This window comes from Nothoprocta perdicaria, unplaced genomic scaffold, assembly GCF_003342845.1.
Source record: "Nothoprocta perdicaria isolate Ctin4 unplaced genomic scaffold, notPer1 scaffold_166, whole genome shotgun sequence".
In the NCBI taxonomy this organism is placed as follows: domain Eukaryota; kingdom Metazoa; phylum Chordata; class Aves; order Tinamiformes; family Tinamidae; genus Nothoprocta; species Nothoprocta perdicaria.
Window position 1 is genome coordinate 194,017 of NW_020454827.1, and position 13,003 is coordinate 207,019.

The following is a 13,003-nucleotide window of genomic DNA, read 5'->3' on the forward strand; positions in this document are numbered from 1 at the left end:
TTTTTTTTTTTTTTTTTTTTTTTGCAGTTGCAGTATTTTCTGCCTTTCATTTTCAGTGGTCCTCTCTTAAGAGGTGACTTGAGTGTGATGAAGTCCCATGTATTTGCTTTAAAACATCCACAGCTCTGTCCTTCTCAGGAAGTGCAGCAAATGCTAACACGGTGCTGCAGAGAGAGTGCTGGGGAGCGGATCAGGAATGGCCAGGATTCACTCCCTGCCTTTTCTGAATGTACTGATTCCCTAGCTCCAAAACGGGGCAGTATGGTAGTCTGGGCTTGGCAGAACTGAAGATTGGTGTGCTGATCTTCCTGGCCCATGTGACCATGAAATCTAATAATCAGGTATATTTAATTTCACCCATAACACCTTACTGCCCCATWTTAATGGGCCTTTGGGTTTTTTAATCAATAAAGCTGGATTTTCTCAGTTGCTGTGACTGCTCTGTGTTTCCCTGGGATGGGGTAGGTGTTAAGGCATCTCAGTGCTCAGACTTGAGCCTGCTGCTCCCTGCTTATACTATAAACAAACACATCGCTGGCAAGGGCAGATTATTCACTCACTTTTCCCCCCGCTGTGAATAACACAAAGGCCCAGACAGCCTCAGCCAGCTGTTAGGATACTTTGGAGCCCAAGCAATGCTTCCTTCCTCCCTCCCTAACTCAGGATGCAAGTCCACTTCTCTGTTTGTGTTTAGGAGAGGAGGAAGGAGTCCAGTAGTTCTGTGCTCCGTCACCTTTGTGGGAGGCTGGAGCTCCTGGATAAAACTATCCTGTTTTTCACAGCTAATTTGGCCTTTTTTGGCATGTCCAGCACTGCAGGGGCGGGAAACCATGCTGGCATCGTCTCAATATGTGCTTTTGGTGCCTACTGCCCAATCTGAATAGTCTAATACAGGGGTTTTACCATTGCATCCAGCAGCAAGGAAGAAGAGACATGGAGTATGGAGCTGTAATGTGGATTTGCTGAGTGGGGTCACCAGCCGCTACCTGGCTGGGCAGGACTGGATCTGAACACTTGTCTTTGAGTAGGTGTCTCAGGGCCCTCCTGGGACTGGCAAGTGTCRGTATGGTCATGGGCTGCTGTTGGGCAGCCTCTTTGCTCCCTCTCCAGCCCATGTARGACCTCATGCCATAGCTGGGGGTAGACAGCAAAGCTGGATTGAAAGCCTCTCCAGGTAGCTTTTCCACTCAGCCCTTCTCAGTAACTTTGCTCTCCTTTCACCCAGCCTTTCTTGCACTTGTTCCTCATTAAAAGGACCGGAAAGCCAAGACCCAGCAAGGTTCTCCCCCTACTAACCAAGAGCAGAGAACCCTTCTTCACCCATGAAGCCCAAGTGGAATTTGCTGCAGTCACTCTCCACTTTGCATCACTGGATGCTCAGAGCCTTCTTCCAGGTGATGCAGAGAAAATACACAGACTTCCAAGCTGAGCATTAAGTCAGGATAAGGCAGGCCCTCAAAAAATTCTGAAGAGCACCTCACCAAAGGCTGCTAATGACTTCATACCAATGGATGGGGTGAGGATGTTGGGCAGCAGGAGCAAGAGCTGACTGGGGTGTAAAAGGATTGTTCAAAGAAGGTACAGCCAGAGCAAAAACCCTAAATGAAACCTCCATGCATCTGCTTGTRGAGGAGTGCAGAGGCTCCGCAATGAAATTTTTGCTACAGGACATGAGTCAGACTAACTCCTTCAAATTGAAATGCCAGAAGAAGAGATTTTTAGAACAAATCAATAAAATGAACATGTAGAAAATGTCAGGCCCAGATGGTATTCACCCAAGAGTGCTAAAGGAACTCAAATATGAAATTGCTTCATTTATTAACTGTTGTTCGTTAACTCCTGTTTCAAATGAATGCGGTATCAGAGGGATGGAAGGTAGAAACTATGACGAGTTTTTAAGTGCACGAAGGTGGATCCAACCTGGGCAAATTCACCAGAATCATTAGATCTGAGATTCAGCGGATAGATGAATAGYCACTATATGGCAGGAACTGACAGGACATTTGTGGGCTGAGAAAATCTGTTTTGCAGATTTCTGGAATATCTGAAGGAGGCAGAGAGTCCTGATGCCCTTGGGCTTCCAGGGGAGCTCCAAGACAGGCTCTCAAGGACCTAAGCTGTCCCAGAACTAACAGCAAGTGCCTGGCAGGGACTAATATGTGTTAAAAGCTAGGAAAGTAGAGTAGAAATAGTGTTCTCCAGAAAGAGCAATTGGTAGTGGAGTCTCACCAGACTATGAGAGACTTTTGCTATTCAACATAGTGTAGAAAAGTGTAGATGTAGAAGACATGATGTGGAAAAGTGGAGCATTAGTGTTGATTGTACTAAAATACTCAGAGGTGAAAGGCAAAGTGCCTGCAGGGAGTTGCTGAAGGACCTGATGATACTGAGTGACTCGGGAAAAACTTGGTTGGTGGCTTTCTGTGTCAATAGCTATTGAATGATTGACACGGAGAACCCTGCATGTACTGCAGACTCTCCTACCATGCAGAAGAGGCTTTTGGAGCTGCCATGAGCCCTTCTAATGACTGAGCTCAGTTTGGAGCCCGGGCAGGAAAGGAATGAAAAACAAAGCAGAAAACTTCCTTCCTGGTATATCTTAAACATTGTGTGTAATTGTAGTCACCACGTCTCCATAAAAACAAACTGGAAAAAATAGAGCAACTAACAAGGATAATAACAGCAGATTAGACCAGGCCCCTTCTGCATGATGGAAAAGTGCTGGTTGATGGGGATCAAGGGGTCTGCAAAGTCATGAGGGGCTCACCAAGGGCGAGCAGCACAACCCTCTGCTGTCTGCAAGGACCGAGAGGTAAGAGAGGAACAGGCAGCATGAGAAGTGAAGCTCTCATGTGGGGCATCAACCGGGACTTGCTGCCACAGCGACCAGGAGGCCAGTTCTACAAACTGAATAACATGGAGACACCCTTGTAGATACCAAGGAGACACTTTGATAAATTTTCTACCGAGGGTAATTATACACATAAAAAAAAAATCCAACATAAAGCTCAGCAAGTCAGCACTGTTGTTTGTTTGGGACTAATTGAAGGATGACCCATTGTCACAGGCCGTGCCAAGCATCTGCTGCTGTCAGACCCACCCAACAAGGCTACCCACCCTTGGTCCCCTTCCAACCCTACCGGTTTCGTGCTCTTCATAGGGCTAGTGTGTTAGAGAAGGAGATCTCACAGCCTGAGCTCATGTCCACCAGAAGGGCCCCAATGCTTATCCCATGCAGCAAGACACTCTCACCCGCTTGCGGCTCCAGAAGGGTCTCCAGTTCTTCTCCCACCAGCTGCTGCACAGAAAGATCAAAGCCGTTCTCTGAGTCACGGTCTTCTGCCTCGCTCTCTCCATGGCCACTGTCCTTCGTACTCTGGCAGTCGGTATCCAGACCCATGGCCCTGCAGGGAGGCCAAAACACCCAACTCACACCTGAACCATCAGCACCATCAGTCTGCCTGTTCCCTACCTGGTCTAGTATTAACAAAGGTGGCTGTCCTTAGCCCCCAGGGAATGACACAAACCTTGAGTGCTTTTAGAGTCACRTTCTGTTACGTTCACGTGGGGGATTCTCCACAGTGTTGCATGCAGAATTTGCCAATGGGATGGGATTTTCTGTGGTATCCAAAGCAGGTTCAGGATCTTGGAGGGCCTCACCATGCCTCTGCGCTCTGCCCCTTCACGGGGGGCCAGCTCAGCTCCAGCCAGGCAATGCAGCAACCTGTAGGGTCCTTGCACCCCATGCATCTGCAACCAGCCCCCTAGATGAGTCAGGAGGCCTCAGGAGACAAGGAAGCTTGAAAGGGGCTTCTGAATCACCACTTTTACCATCATTTCAGTTCCCACCAATTCATTAGTTTTTTTTTTTTAATGTTCATACAAACCAAAGCATGTGCCATGAATCCTCCGAAAAAAAAAGAGTTCTGGCTGGATGCTGGACTACCTATGGGGCTTCTCCATATTTCTTGTTAGAGAGTTTTTCCTTTTGCAGTGAGACCTGCCCTGAGCCAACAGGGAGATTTTGGCTCTTCCTGAGGAACCCAGAGGAGATACTTGTACCCAGAGCATCTCTCTGCTGGGTCAGGTTCCTGCCTTGCTGATCTCCTGACTCTGAGATTCCAGTCATGTCAACTGGCAATGACATCTCTAAGGAAGTGCCTAGAGCTAGTCAGAGTGGTGGGAAAGCTTGTCTGCATGCCTGCTGCCTCCAAAGCCGTGGCTCAGTATGCTCATGGACACACAGCTTCATTGCACTTGAGCGCACTGCTTCTTTCCCCGGCAAAGGCAAGCAGATGGATCCTGGCAGCAGGGAAAGCTCAGGCAGACATGGGCACAAGCTGGTGTCTCTTGCTCTGGAGGCGTCTGGGGCTGGCAAGGTTGAAGAGGAAGCAGGCAGAGACACTAAGGGACAGCGGGCAAGGGAAGGGATGGACTGAGAGCAAACCTTACCTGCTGCCATTCTTGGCTGTGTATTTGTTTCCCCTGTGATTTGTTTTGGGCTGGAACTGGCCCTGGTGCAGCAGAGACAGCAGCTGAGAGATTTGCTGTAAGACAGGAAAAGCCTATTGAGCCCATGCAATCACCACTCAAGATGCTTCCTGCCAGGATGTCCCCTCTAAACCGTGCTGCCTTTTTATAGCGTTTCCTCCTTCTGCAGATGGCTAGGTATCCCCACTTGGAGGTTTGTGCAAGGGAAAAAACAAGAGGTCCAGCAGCCCACCTGGTCCCAACATTTCCCCTCCATCCACGGTGCAGTTTCTGCTTGTCATGCCCTCCCAGCACACACCTTTCCCTTGGTTGGAGGCAGCTAACCCACAACTCTCCCCATCTCTGTGGGAAGACCGTTCTCCAGCCCCTGTCCGGGATGTCCTGGTGGGCGTCTGGAGACCATTCCCACGGCAAGGAAGCCCAAACTGTATCTGCCCAGGGCCTGGGAAAGAGACCACATCGCTCAACAACAGGTTGATTTTTGCCTTCAAGATGCATTCCCACAACCACAGGGTGTACACGTCACGGAATCACAGTTAAGGTTGGAATAGATCTACGGAGATTATCTAGTCTAATCCTCCCATCAAAGCAAGGTTACCTAAAGCATTTTGCCTAGGACCTTATCTAGACGCCTTCTGAGTATCTCCAAGGATGGAGACTCCACAATCTCTATGGGCTGCCTGTTCCAATGCCCTGTTAGAACCGGATGAAGCAGAATCTGGGTTTTTTTCCCACCTCCATCAACCCCCAGGACAGCTCCTACCTGGACCGGGGGTGACTCCATGGCGAATTCTCCTGTGGGGCTCTGCTCGGCAAGCGCCACCAGCGAGAGCCGCACTAGGCTCCTGAGGATGTGCTGGTGGGGCTGGGCCTCGCCGGGCGCTGCGCCCGCCTCAGCTCCGCTCCATCCCCGCCACGTGGCACCCGCGGGCTGMGACGGCGGCACCAAAGGGTCTCCCAGCGGCCGCAGCTGCGGCTTCACCAGGCTCTTGCAATGAGGCAGCGCCTCTGGGGGGCTTGCGGGCTCTTTGGCTGAATTTTTCATCCTGTGGGGCTGGCAGGGCCGGCGCTGCATGAGGGTGAGGTTAAAAGCCTCCTGCTGCTCCTCCGAGTCTCTCTGGTTCCTCTGGTTTCTCAGGGTCCGGTAGAGAGTGGGCGTCAGGTGGAAGGGAGCCTGCAAGGCACTGTCACACTCGGCACCCTCACTCGGCAGAGCCTCCTTGCAGGGCCGCGGGGGCTCGGCCTCCCTGGGCCCGTCCGGCCTGCTCCTCAGCACCGGGACTAGGTGTATGTCTGTTTTCTGGATCTGCCTGTGCGGCTTCTTGAGCTGCTGCTGCCTGTAGGCATCCTCCGCCTCCCTGCAGTTGTAGGCCATGCTGTCCTTCTTCTCCCTTTTGCACAAAGACACGATTAAAACCAGGACAAGAAGGAACATGCCCAAGAGAGCGGCCAGGCAGATGACAGTGACCACGGGCAGGCTCAGCTGCTGCGACTCCTGGGCCGATGTTTTGGAGAGAGCACCRTGACTTGTGAAAAGCAGCCGCACGYGGGCCTGGGCGTGCAGGGGCACGTCTCCTCCGTCACTCACCCGTATYGCCAGCTCCCTCTCACTGCCCGCCAGGCTACTGGCGTTGCTGGAGTTGAGGAAGACCTGCCCCGAGAGCGGATCCAGGACAAAGAGCCTGGCATCGTTCCCCGCCACGATGGCAAAGCTGAGGGCCCCGTTGCGGCCAGAGTCCGGGTCGCTGGCCGCGACGGTGAAGAGCAAGGGCGCGTCGGAGCAGGACACGCGCGTCTCGTTGGCCGGCGCGGCCCCCGGGGCGCTCCAGTTGCCGGGCGCGGTGCAGAAGCACCCGGTCTGCAGGCTGACGAGCACGGAGATCACGGCGGCGCCTCCCGCCAGCGCCGGCTCTGTGATGACGGGCGCGTTGTCATTCTCRTCCAGCACGGCCAGCCGCACCGAGGTGTTTGACATGAGCCGGGGGTGGCCRCCGTCTTCCGCTGTCACCACAAAGTCCAGGCTGCTCATTTGCTCACGATCAAAAGCCTGAAGGGCAAAAATATCCCCAGTGCTGGGGTCAATAGAGAGCAGTCCTGAAACAAAGGAGTCCTGGATGCTGTAGGTGATTTTTCCATTGAAATCTAAGTCAGGGTCGTTGGCACTGACGGTAACCAAGTAGGATGGTGTCCGGCTGTTCTCAGCAATRGCAGTATCGTAGATCCCCTTTTCAAATTTGGGGGCATTGTCGTTAACATCACTGATGCAAATAGTAAGGTACTTGAGCACAGCTAAGGAGAGATTGCCCTGGTCTCGCACCAGCAAGGTCAGGTTGTATTCAGCACAGAGCTCCCTGTCCAGGGTGGCGTTGGTCATCAGCACGTAGCTGTGGCTGGTGGTCCTCTTCAGCCTGAAGTGYTCATTTCCTTGACTGAGAGAGCAATGCACTTGTCCGTTGTTTCCTGAATCAGGGTCAGTAGCAGTCACCAGGGCCACAAAGCTGTCTTTGGGAAGGGCCTCGGAGAGCACTGGCACTCGGGCAGCCCAGGTGATGTGAACATCGGGGGCGTTGTCGTTGACGTCCAGCACTTTGACAAGGATCTTGCAGTGCGCTGGGATGGGGTTGGCGCCCAGGTCTCTGGCCTGCACATCCAGCTCATAGGTGTGGATTTCCTCATAGTCCAGCGGGTGCTTCAGGACAACGCTGCCCGTCCGGGCATCGATGCTGAAGGTGCTCAGCACCTCCGGGGGAGCATGTTTGCTGAGGCAATACTCTATTTCTCCATTGGGACCCTGGTCAGGGTCGGTGGCTGTGACTGTTATGAGGAGAGTCCCAGGCACAGCATCTTCCCAAATCTCTACTGTCAGAGAGCTCTCTGCAAAGACAGGGCTGTTATCGTTGGAGTCAAGAACTATGACCTTAATTAGAGCAGTACCTGATTTTGGAGGCTCCCCATGATCCACAGCTATCAATATTAGATCGAAAGAAGAGTGCAGCTCTCGGTCTACTTCTTTAACAACAACAAGCTCCGCATGTTTTGTTCCATCAGAGTCCGAGACGACCTCCAGAGCAAAGTGTTCACTGGGAGACAGCGAGTAGGAGCATAGCGCATTGTGGCCAGTATCCGCATCCAAGGCTCGGTCCAACGGGATCCGTGTCTGTAAAGATGCGCTCTCCGAAATCTCCAGCTCCAGTTCRGGCGTTGGAAATTGAGGCCCATTATCATTGATATCTAAAACTTCAATCTCCACATGGATCAGGGCCAAATTTTGGGCCGTCAGCACATCAAAAGAGACCAAGCATGGATCAATATGCCTGCAGAGCTGTTCCCTGTCCACCCGGCCGGCAGTGCTCAGCAAGCCGTCCTCACTTCCCACCCAGAGTGGGAACCTCCTTGGGAGCTGCATCAGTTGGAAGGTCTCCACAGCTGTACTTCCCTCACCCCCATCAAAATGCTCCGATAACTTCCCAATTACCGTTCCATTCGGTACTTCTTCAAACACTTTGTATTGCACTGTGAATGTGGCCACCTCCTGGGCATCCACGGAGAGAAAAAGGTACCACCACAAGGCTGGGATCTGAAGAGGCAGGCAGCACAGCAAAAGCATGCTTCTGAGAAAGCCAGCTGCCTTGCCGCTGCGCCCCGGCACCACGGGCTTATCCATGCCCCCAAAAAAACACTTACGGTATTTGCAAATCCTTCGCATCCTCTCCCATTTCCAGATCCCATAGGCACACGTTACCGGTTGGAAGGGAAGCAAGGTCGCCAGTCCGACTGTGTTGAGTCACAGCTCTCCCCTTGCCCACCATCGCCAGAGGACGGGCAGAAGATGCCGGTCGGTGGCTGCTGAAATGCACCACAGAAGAGGACGGCCACCAGAGCAGCGTGTCAGGGAGCGCCGCGTCCGGCCGGCCACCGGCCAGGGCTGGGAGGTGGACGAGCTGGTGTTTCCGATGGAAACCCCACCTACAGGAAAAGGGAGGACCGGGACCTTGGTACAATGCTGTCTCGGGGGTGGGGGATGTGGGGCGGCATGCTCCCCAGCTTGAGGAAGGTATGGAAATGCCCTTGATTTCAAGCCTAGAGGAACCATCGCGTGTCTGGTGTGAGCTGCCAAATGCCTTTTACAGAACCTGCAACTCCTGCAGAAGGTCCCTGCTTCATTTCCGAACCCAGGTGCGTGTCAGAAAAAGATGTCTAGAAATGATGAATTTATCATATCATCATTGTATTTATCCTAACGGCTCGTTCCCTGCACTGTCAAAGTCCTTATTCTTTATTCTGATTTAATTGAAACCCAGCCTAGAAATGCTGGTTCTCGTTCTGCCTGCTGCCGTTGGTTCTGACGGCAGCGCTCACATTGTCCTTGTCAGGACACAGCTTCGGATCAGGTCACGCTTTCATCTGAACAAACCAAAATGACTTTCAGTGCCCTAATGAGTCACTGGGCAAGCTGCCACTTAAAACAAGGGCAGGTGGATGCAGGGCACAAGGAAAGCGATTGAGCAATGGCAGATACTCCTAGTGCCCCGGGGCCATTTATCCTGCCCAGCTGCGCTGGTTCCACACACACTGGCTCCCCTTCGGCTCTGCCTCCATTTCCCCAATGCTGCTTCTCAGACAGCAAGGATTTCACTCCAGCTTTTGGCCAAATCTCTGTCCCTGCTTTGTTTCAGCCCCTTGCCCTGAGCTCCTGCCTATATGTAGCTTATGTACAACCACCCATAGGGCAGTACAGTCACACCTGTCGTTTGCAGGCCGGTTGTGCGTGTATGACACCATGTGCAAATGAAAATGCTTTCATGTATTCCTCCTAGGCCAACGCCATCTCTGGAGGCAGGCAGGGTAGAAGGCAGAGGCTGGCTGGCGAGCCAAACGCTGCAAACAGGGCTGTATTTTTGGTCTTGAGGCCACGGAAGGCATTCAGGATGGGGAATGTGACTGTGGAAGTTGTTTTCCAAGAGCAGATCATCCGCACAAGGCAATCGTCTTTTAGGGCGCCTCTCACCACAATAACCACGGCCAGAGGACTCGGGGCAGCGGGGGGCCCAGCGCTGCTCCTGGACTCGGCACTCCTCCGGGGACCTTTGCCCGGCCATTTCCCTTCTTTGTACTATCGCTTCCTCCCCAGCAAAGCCAAGCGGCTCCGTGGGGTCTCCCAGTGGGCTGTGCTCTCGTTTGCAGGCTGGCCATTCATCTGCAGCTATGAATATAGGGGTTTCATGGCAGAAACTCGGCTTGCAGCAGAGTGGGAGCGGAGGCTGCCTTCCTCCAGGGGGATCCTGTCCTTCCTCYTCATCACACCTCCCCTTTTCCAAGGAGGGAGAGGAAAGGGAATGGAGAACAGCATGGAAATCTCATACAAAGAAAGAAACAAATGCAATCCCTGCAGGAGGGTGGCTTGGAAGTTTTCCCCTGCAAAAGCCCTAAAAGGCACATCCTTTTCCTCCCCATCACCTCCTGTTTAGGCTGCCCTGGCCCCGAAAGGTTCCTCTTCCTCCCTGAGGGCCAAGCGCGAAGGCGATGGAGCGCCAGCTGGCTTGGCCTCCGCAGGAAAAGGCGGATGCGGCAGYCCGTGCCGGGAGGAGAGCAGGGCCCGTCCCTGGGGCGAGCGCCACTGCCTCGGCACAGGGCTGTCCCTGGTCCCCAAACACCTGCCCTGCTACGGATGCCAGTGACAGACCCAGACTGCCCAAGGGAGAAGGAGCTGGGGAGCTGGTGCATGAATGCATGTGCTCCAGGAATAAATCCCTCCTGGCTAGACCCCTGACCTCCAGGAAGTGAGCAGATTGTGGCTGCGGGACACGGAGCAAGTGCTCCTGAGCTGCAAGCCATACAGGCCGTGTCTTGACACAAGATAAGGAAATAGCAACAGAAGGTAGAAAGGAAAACGTTGGAGACAAGCTGAGATATGCAAGAAGCTCTGACAGCAAAATAAGCTTGGAGGCTCATAACAAAGCAGGTTTTCCACAGCTTTCACTTCCTTTTCATGCACACACAGGCTCCCAACTTGTGGATTCCCTGAGACCTTCCTCGAAAACATTGGCTCTGCCATAASCCAAGATTTCTCCCTTGGGAGGCCTGACAGCTTTTCATTTACACCTTAGGGAGGAGCACCAGTTATATTCAGTTATTGTCCTATTCTCTTTCTGCCCATCACTGTGCATCATCTCTGTGCCCATGCTTTTCTTTTTTAAAAGCAGAGATAAGCCAGGAGAACCTGGCTCCTCCAAAGCCCCTCCGCTGAGCAATGCAGGCTGCAAACACCTGCACCCGCTCACAGCCCGGGGCAAGGGCCACCCAACACTACAAAGCGCAACCCCATTCCCTTATCTCAGCCCCATCTGCACAGCCACGGACTTTCATACAGCTTTGGGGGCGTTTGGACAAGCCTTTAAGCAGGCAACTGTGCTGTACGGCACTGGCGGGTGGCATAGGGCAGAGAGGGACTATCACGAGCTGGAAATATTGGCCCCTTTCCCAGCCCGGCCACGGTAACTCCTCCCTTGGGAAGAGGAAGCCGTTTCTGGGCTGTCGCCAGCTTTGCAGATTGCGACGTAGAGAAATACGTCACAGCAAGTCCAGCTCGCCAGGAAAACGAGGAAGAGCCCGGAAGCTACTTTTGCCTTGGTGATTCGTATTGGTGGCTGTGCACAGCACCGATTTGGATCGCAGTTCGGATTTGTACTGCTCAGTGACAGAAAGCAGGTAGAGAAAAGCTGCTATCGATACCACAATTAGTTTTTGTTACAATTGCCAATAGGGGAACAGAAAATACGGGAAAAGGAAAAGAAATATTTTAAAATTTAATAATGAAAAATCAGGTCAAAGGAGAAGAGTTCAAAATGAACAAAACCAATGAGTTCTGGGCCAATATTTGGCCTCAGGATCATGTTCAGGGCATATCTTTTCCCATGAATGAGTCAGGAAAGAGGAACCTGCTGTTGTGCCCACTTTGAGAGGTGGGGATGGCGCCCGAGGGCCATGGCAAGGACGGATGCAGAGCCCAGCAGCCACCCAGGGCAGGGGCAGCACCATCGCCCCATGGAGTGGAGACACCAACAACAGCTCCCATCTTCTGCAGGGGGTTGGGGAAATCCAAGAAGTGGAGACAGGCAATGCCACATACCCAGAGGCAGGATGGATCTGTCGCCATCCATGAATTTTGTCATTCGCCCTATGGGAGGTAGAGCTCTGCACAGGTGCACAAGAAGGCCTAGGACCTGCCCTCRGCTCTTGGCTGGCCCTGAGAACCATGAGGCTCCTGTGGGAGAATAAATAGGTTGTCTGCTTCAGTAAGAAGGAGAGGATCCAGCAACCTGCTGCAAACCACACATGGGCAAGCACAAAAAATTGCTGAAGGTGGCTTGTCCCTTCTCTTGGGGGCCCTCTCGTGGGAGACCACTGCCTTTCTCTGTGGTCATCTTCTCCATTAAATAAAAYATAGTAATAATAAATAGAAGATGCAAGTTGAGAGGGATCTCCACATGCTACCTTGTCMAATCCTCCACCCCTGTCATCAGGTCTGTTTCAGACTGGGTTGCTTAAGATCTTTTCCTTCCAAGCATTGACAGTTTCTGACATTGAAGACTTCTCCACCTCTCCTGGCAGCCTGTCCTATGATTCATCCCCTGCAAAAGTGATTTTTTTCTGCCTTCTTACTATTTACCTGGAACATTCCTTGCTGCAGCTTGTGCCTGTTGCAGCTTATCCTTCTGCAGGTSCCTCCAAGAAGATCCTGGCTGAACTGTCTCTGCAGATTCTGTTGAGGTAGGAAGGGACGGGAGACATCAGGCTGCGCAACCCCAGACCGCACGTCCTGGGCTTCAGCTCCTGCCCCACTCACCTGCGCTCTTTGGACTTGCTCCCATTTCCTGATGCCTTCCTTGTACCAGAGAGCCTCAAACCAGGGAGAGGACTGAAAACACAAGTTTAGTCCAGACAGGCTCATTTCCTGAGCTGCCRGCAGCTCTCCCGCTCGCCCAGTGTGCAGTTGTCCTCCTTCGCCACCAGAGCACACTGCTGGTTCACGTTCAGCAGATGGCTGCAGGAGCTGCTGGCGCTCAGCGTGCGCGCGCCAGCACGGCAGCTCGTTACCTCTTGCAATGAGCTCATTGAGCTCATTGAGCTCATTATTGAAAACCCAAGGAGCTTCGGCAAGCACAACCCATGTCCCGGGCCTGCTGGGGCAGAGGGGCGGACAGGGCCTCTGTCCCTTGCAGGATGGTCTGTAGCGGTGTCACCTGGCCCCGATTCCCGTCAACACGGACAGCCTGAGCCTGAGCTGTTTTTGATGCTGCCTTTCACAGCTCGTTTTTTTGGACTACCTGGATCTGTAACCACATTTCTGCAGGCACAACAAGAGCCCTGCCCAGGCCTAAGGTCGCCAGCTCCTCCTAGCCCGAAGGCCCACACACAGCATAGCAATGACCCTCCTCCCCAGCCCATCTCCTGACCATCCACCCCAGCACTAGGAGCCCACTCACCTCCTCCACAGCTCCTGTTGACCTCA

At 53.0% G+C, this 13,003-nt stretch overlaps 1 protein-coding gene across 1 annotated transcript in view; it reads right to left on the reverse strand.

The window, feature by feature from the left end:
* PCDH12 (protocadherin 12) overlaps positions 1 to 8,155 on the reverse strand; it is a 10,338-nt gene extending 2,183 nt beyond the window's left edge. Inside the window, exons 1-4 of the mRNA XM_026035740.1 lie at positions 5,485 to 8,155; positions 5,255 to 5,373; positions 4,453 to 4,547; positions 3,253 to 3,404 (exon numbers count right to left, since the gene is read on the reverse strand). Of these exons, the coding sequence (XP_025891525.1) occupies positions 3,253 to 3,404; positions 4,453 to 4,547; positions 5,255 to 5,373; positions 5,485 to 8,155 (3,037 nt within the window). The remainder of the gene's footprint in view (positions 1 to 3,252; positions 3,405 to 4,452; positions 4,548 to 5,254; positions 5,374 to 5,484) is intronic.
* Between the last annotated feature and the right edge of the window lie 4,848 nt (positions 8,156 to 13,003).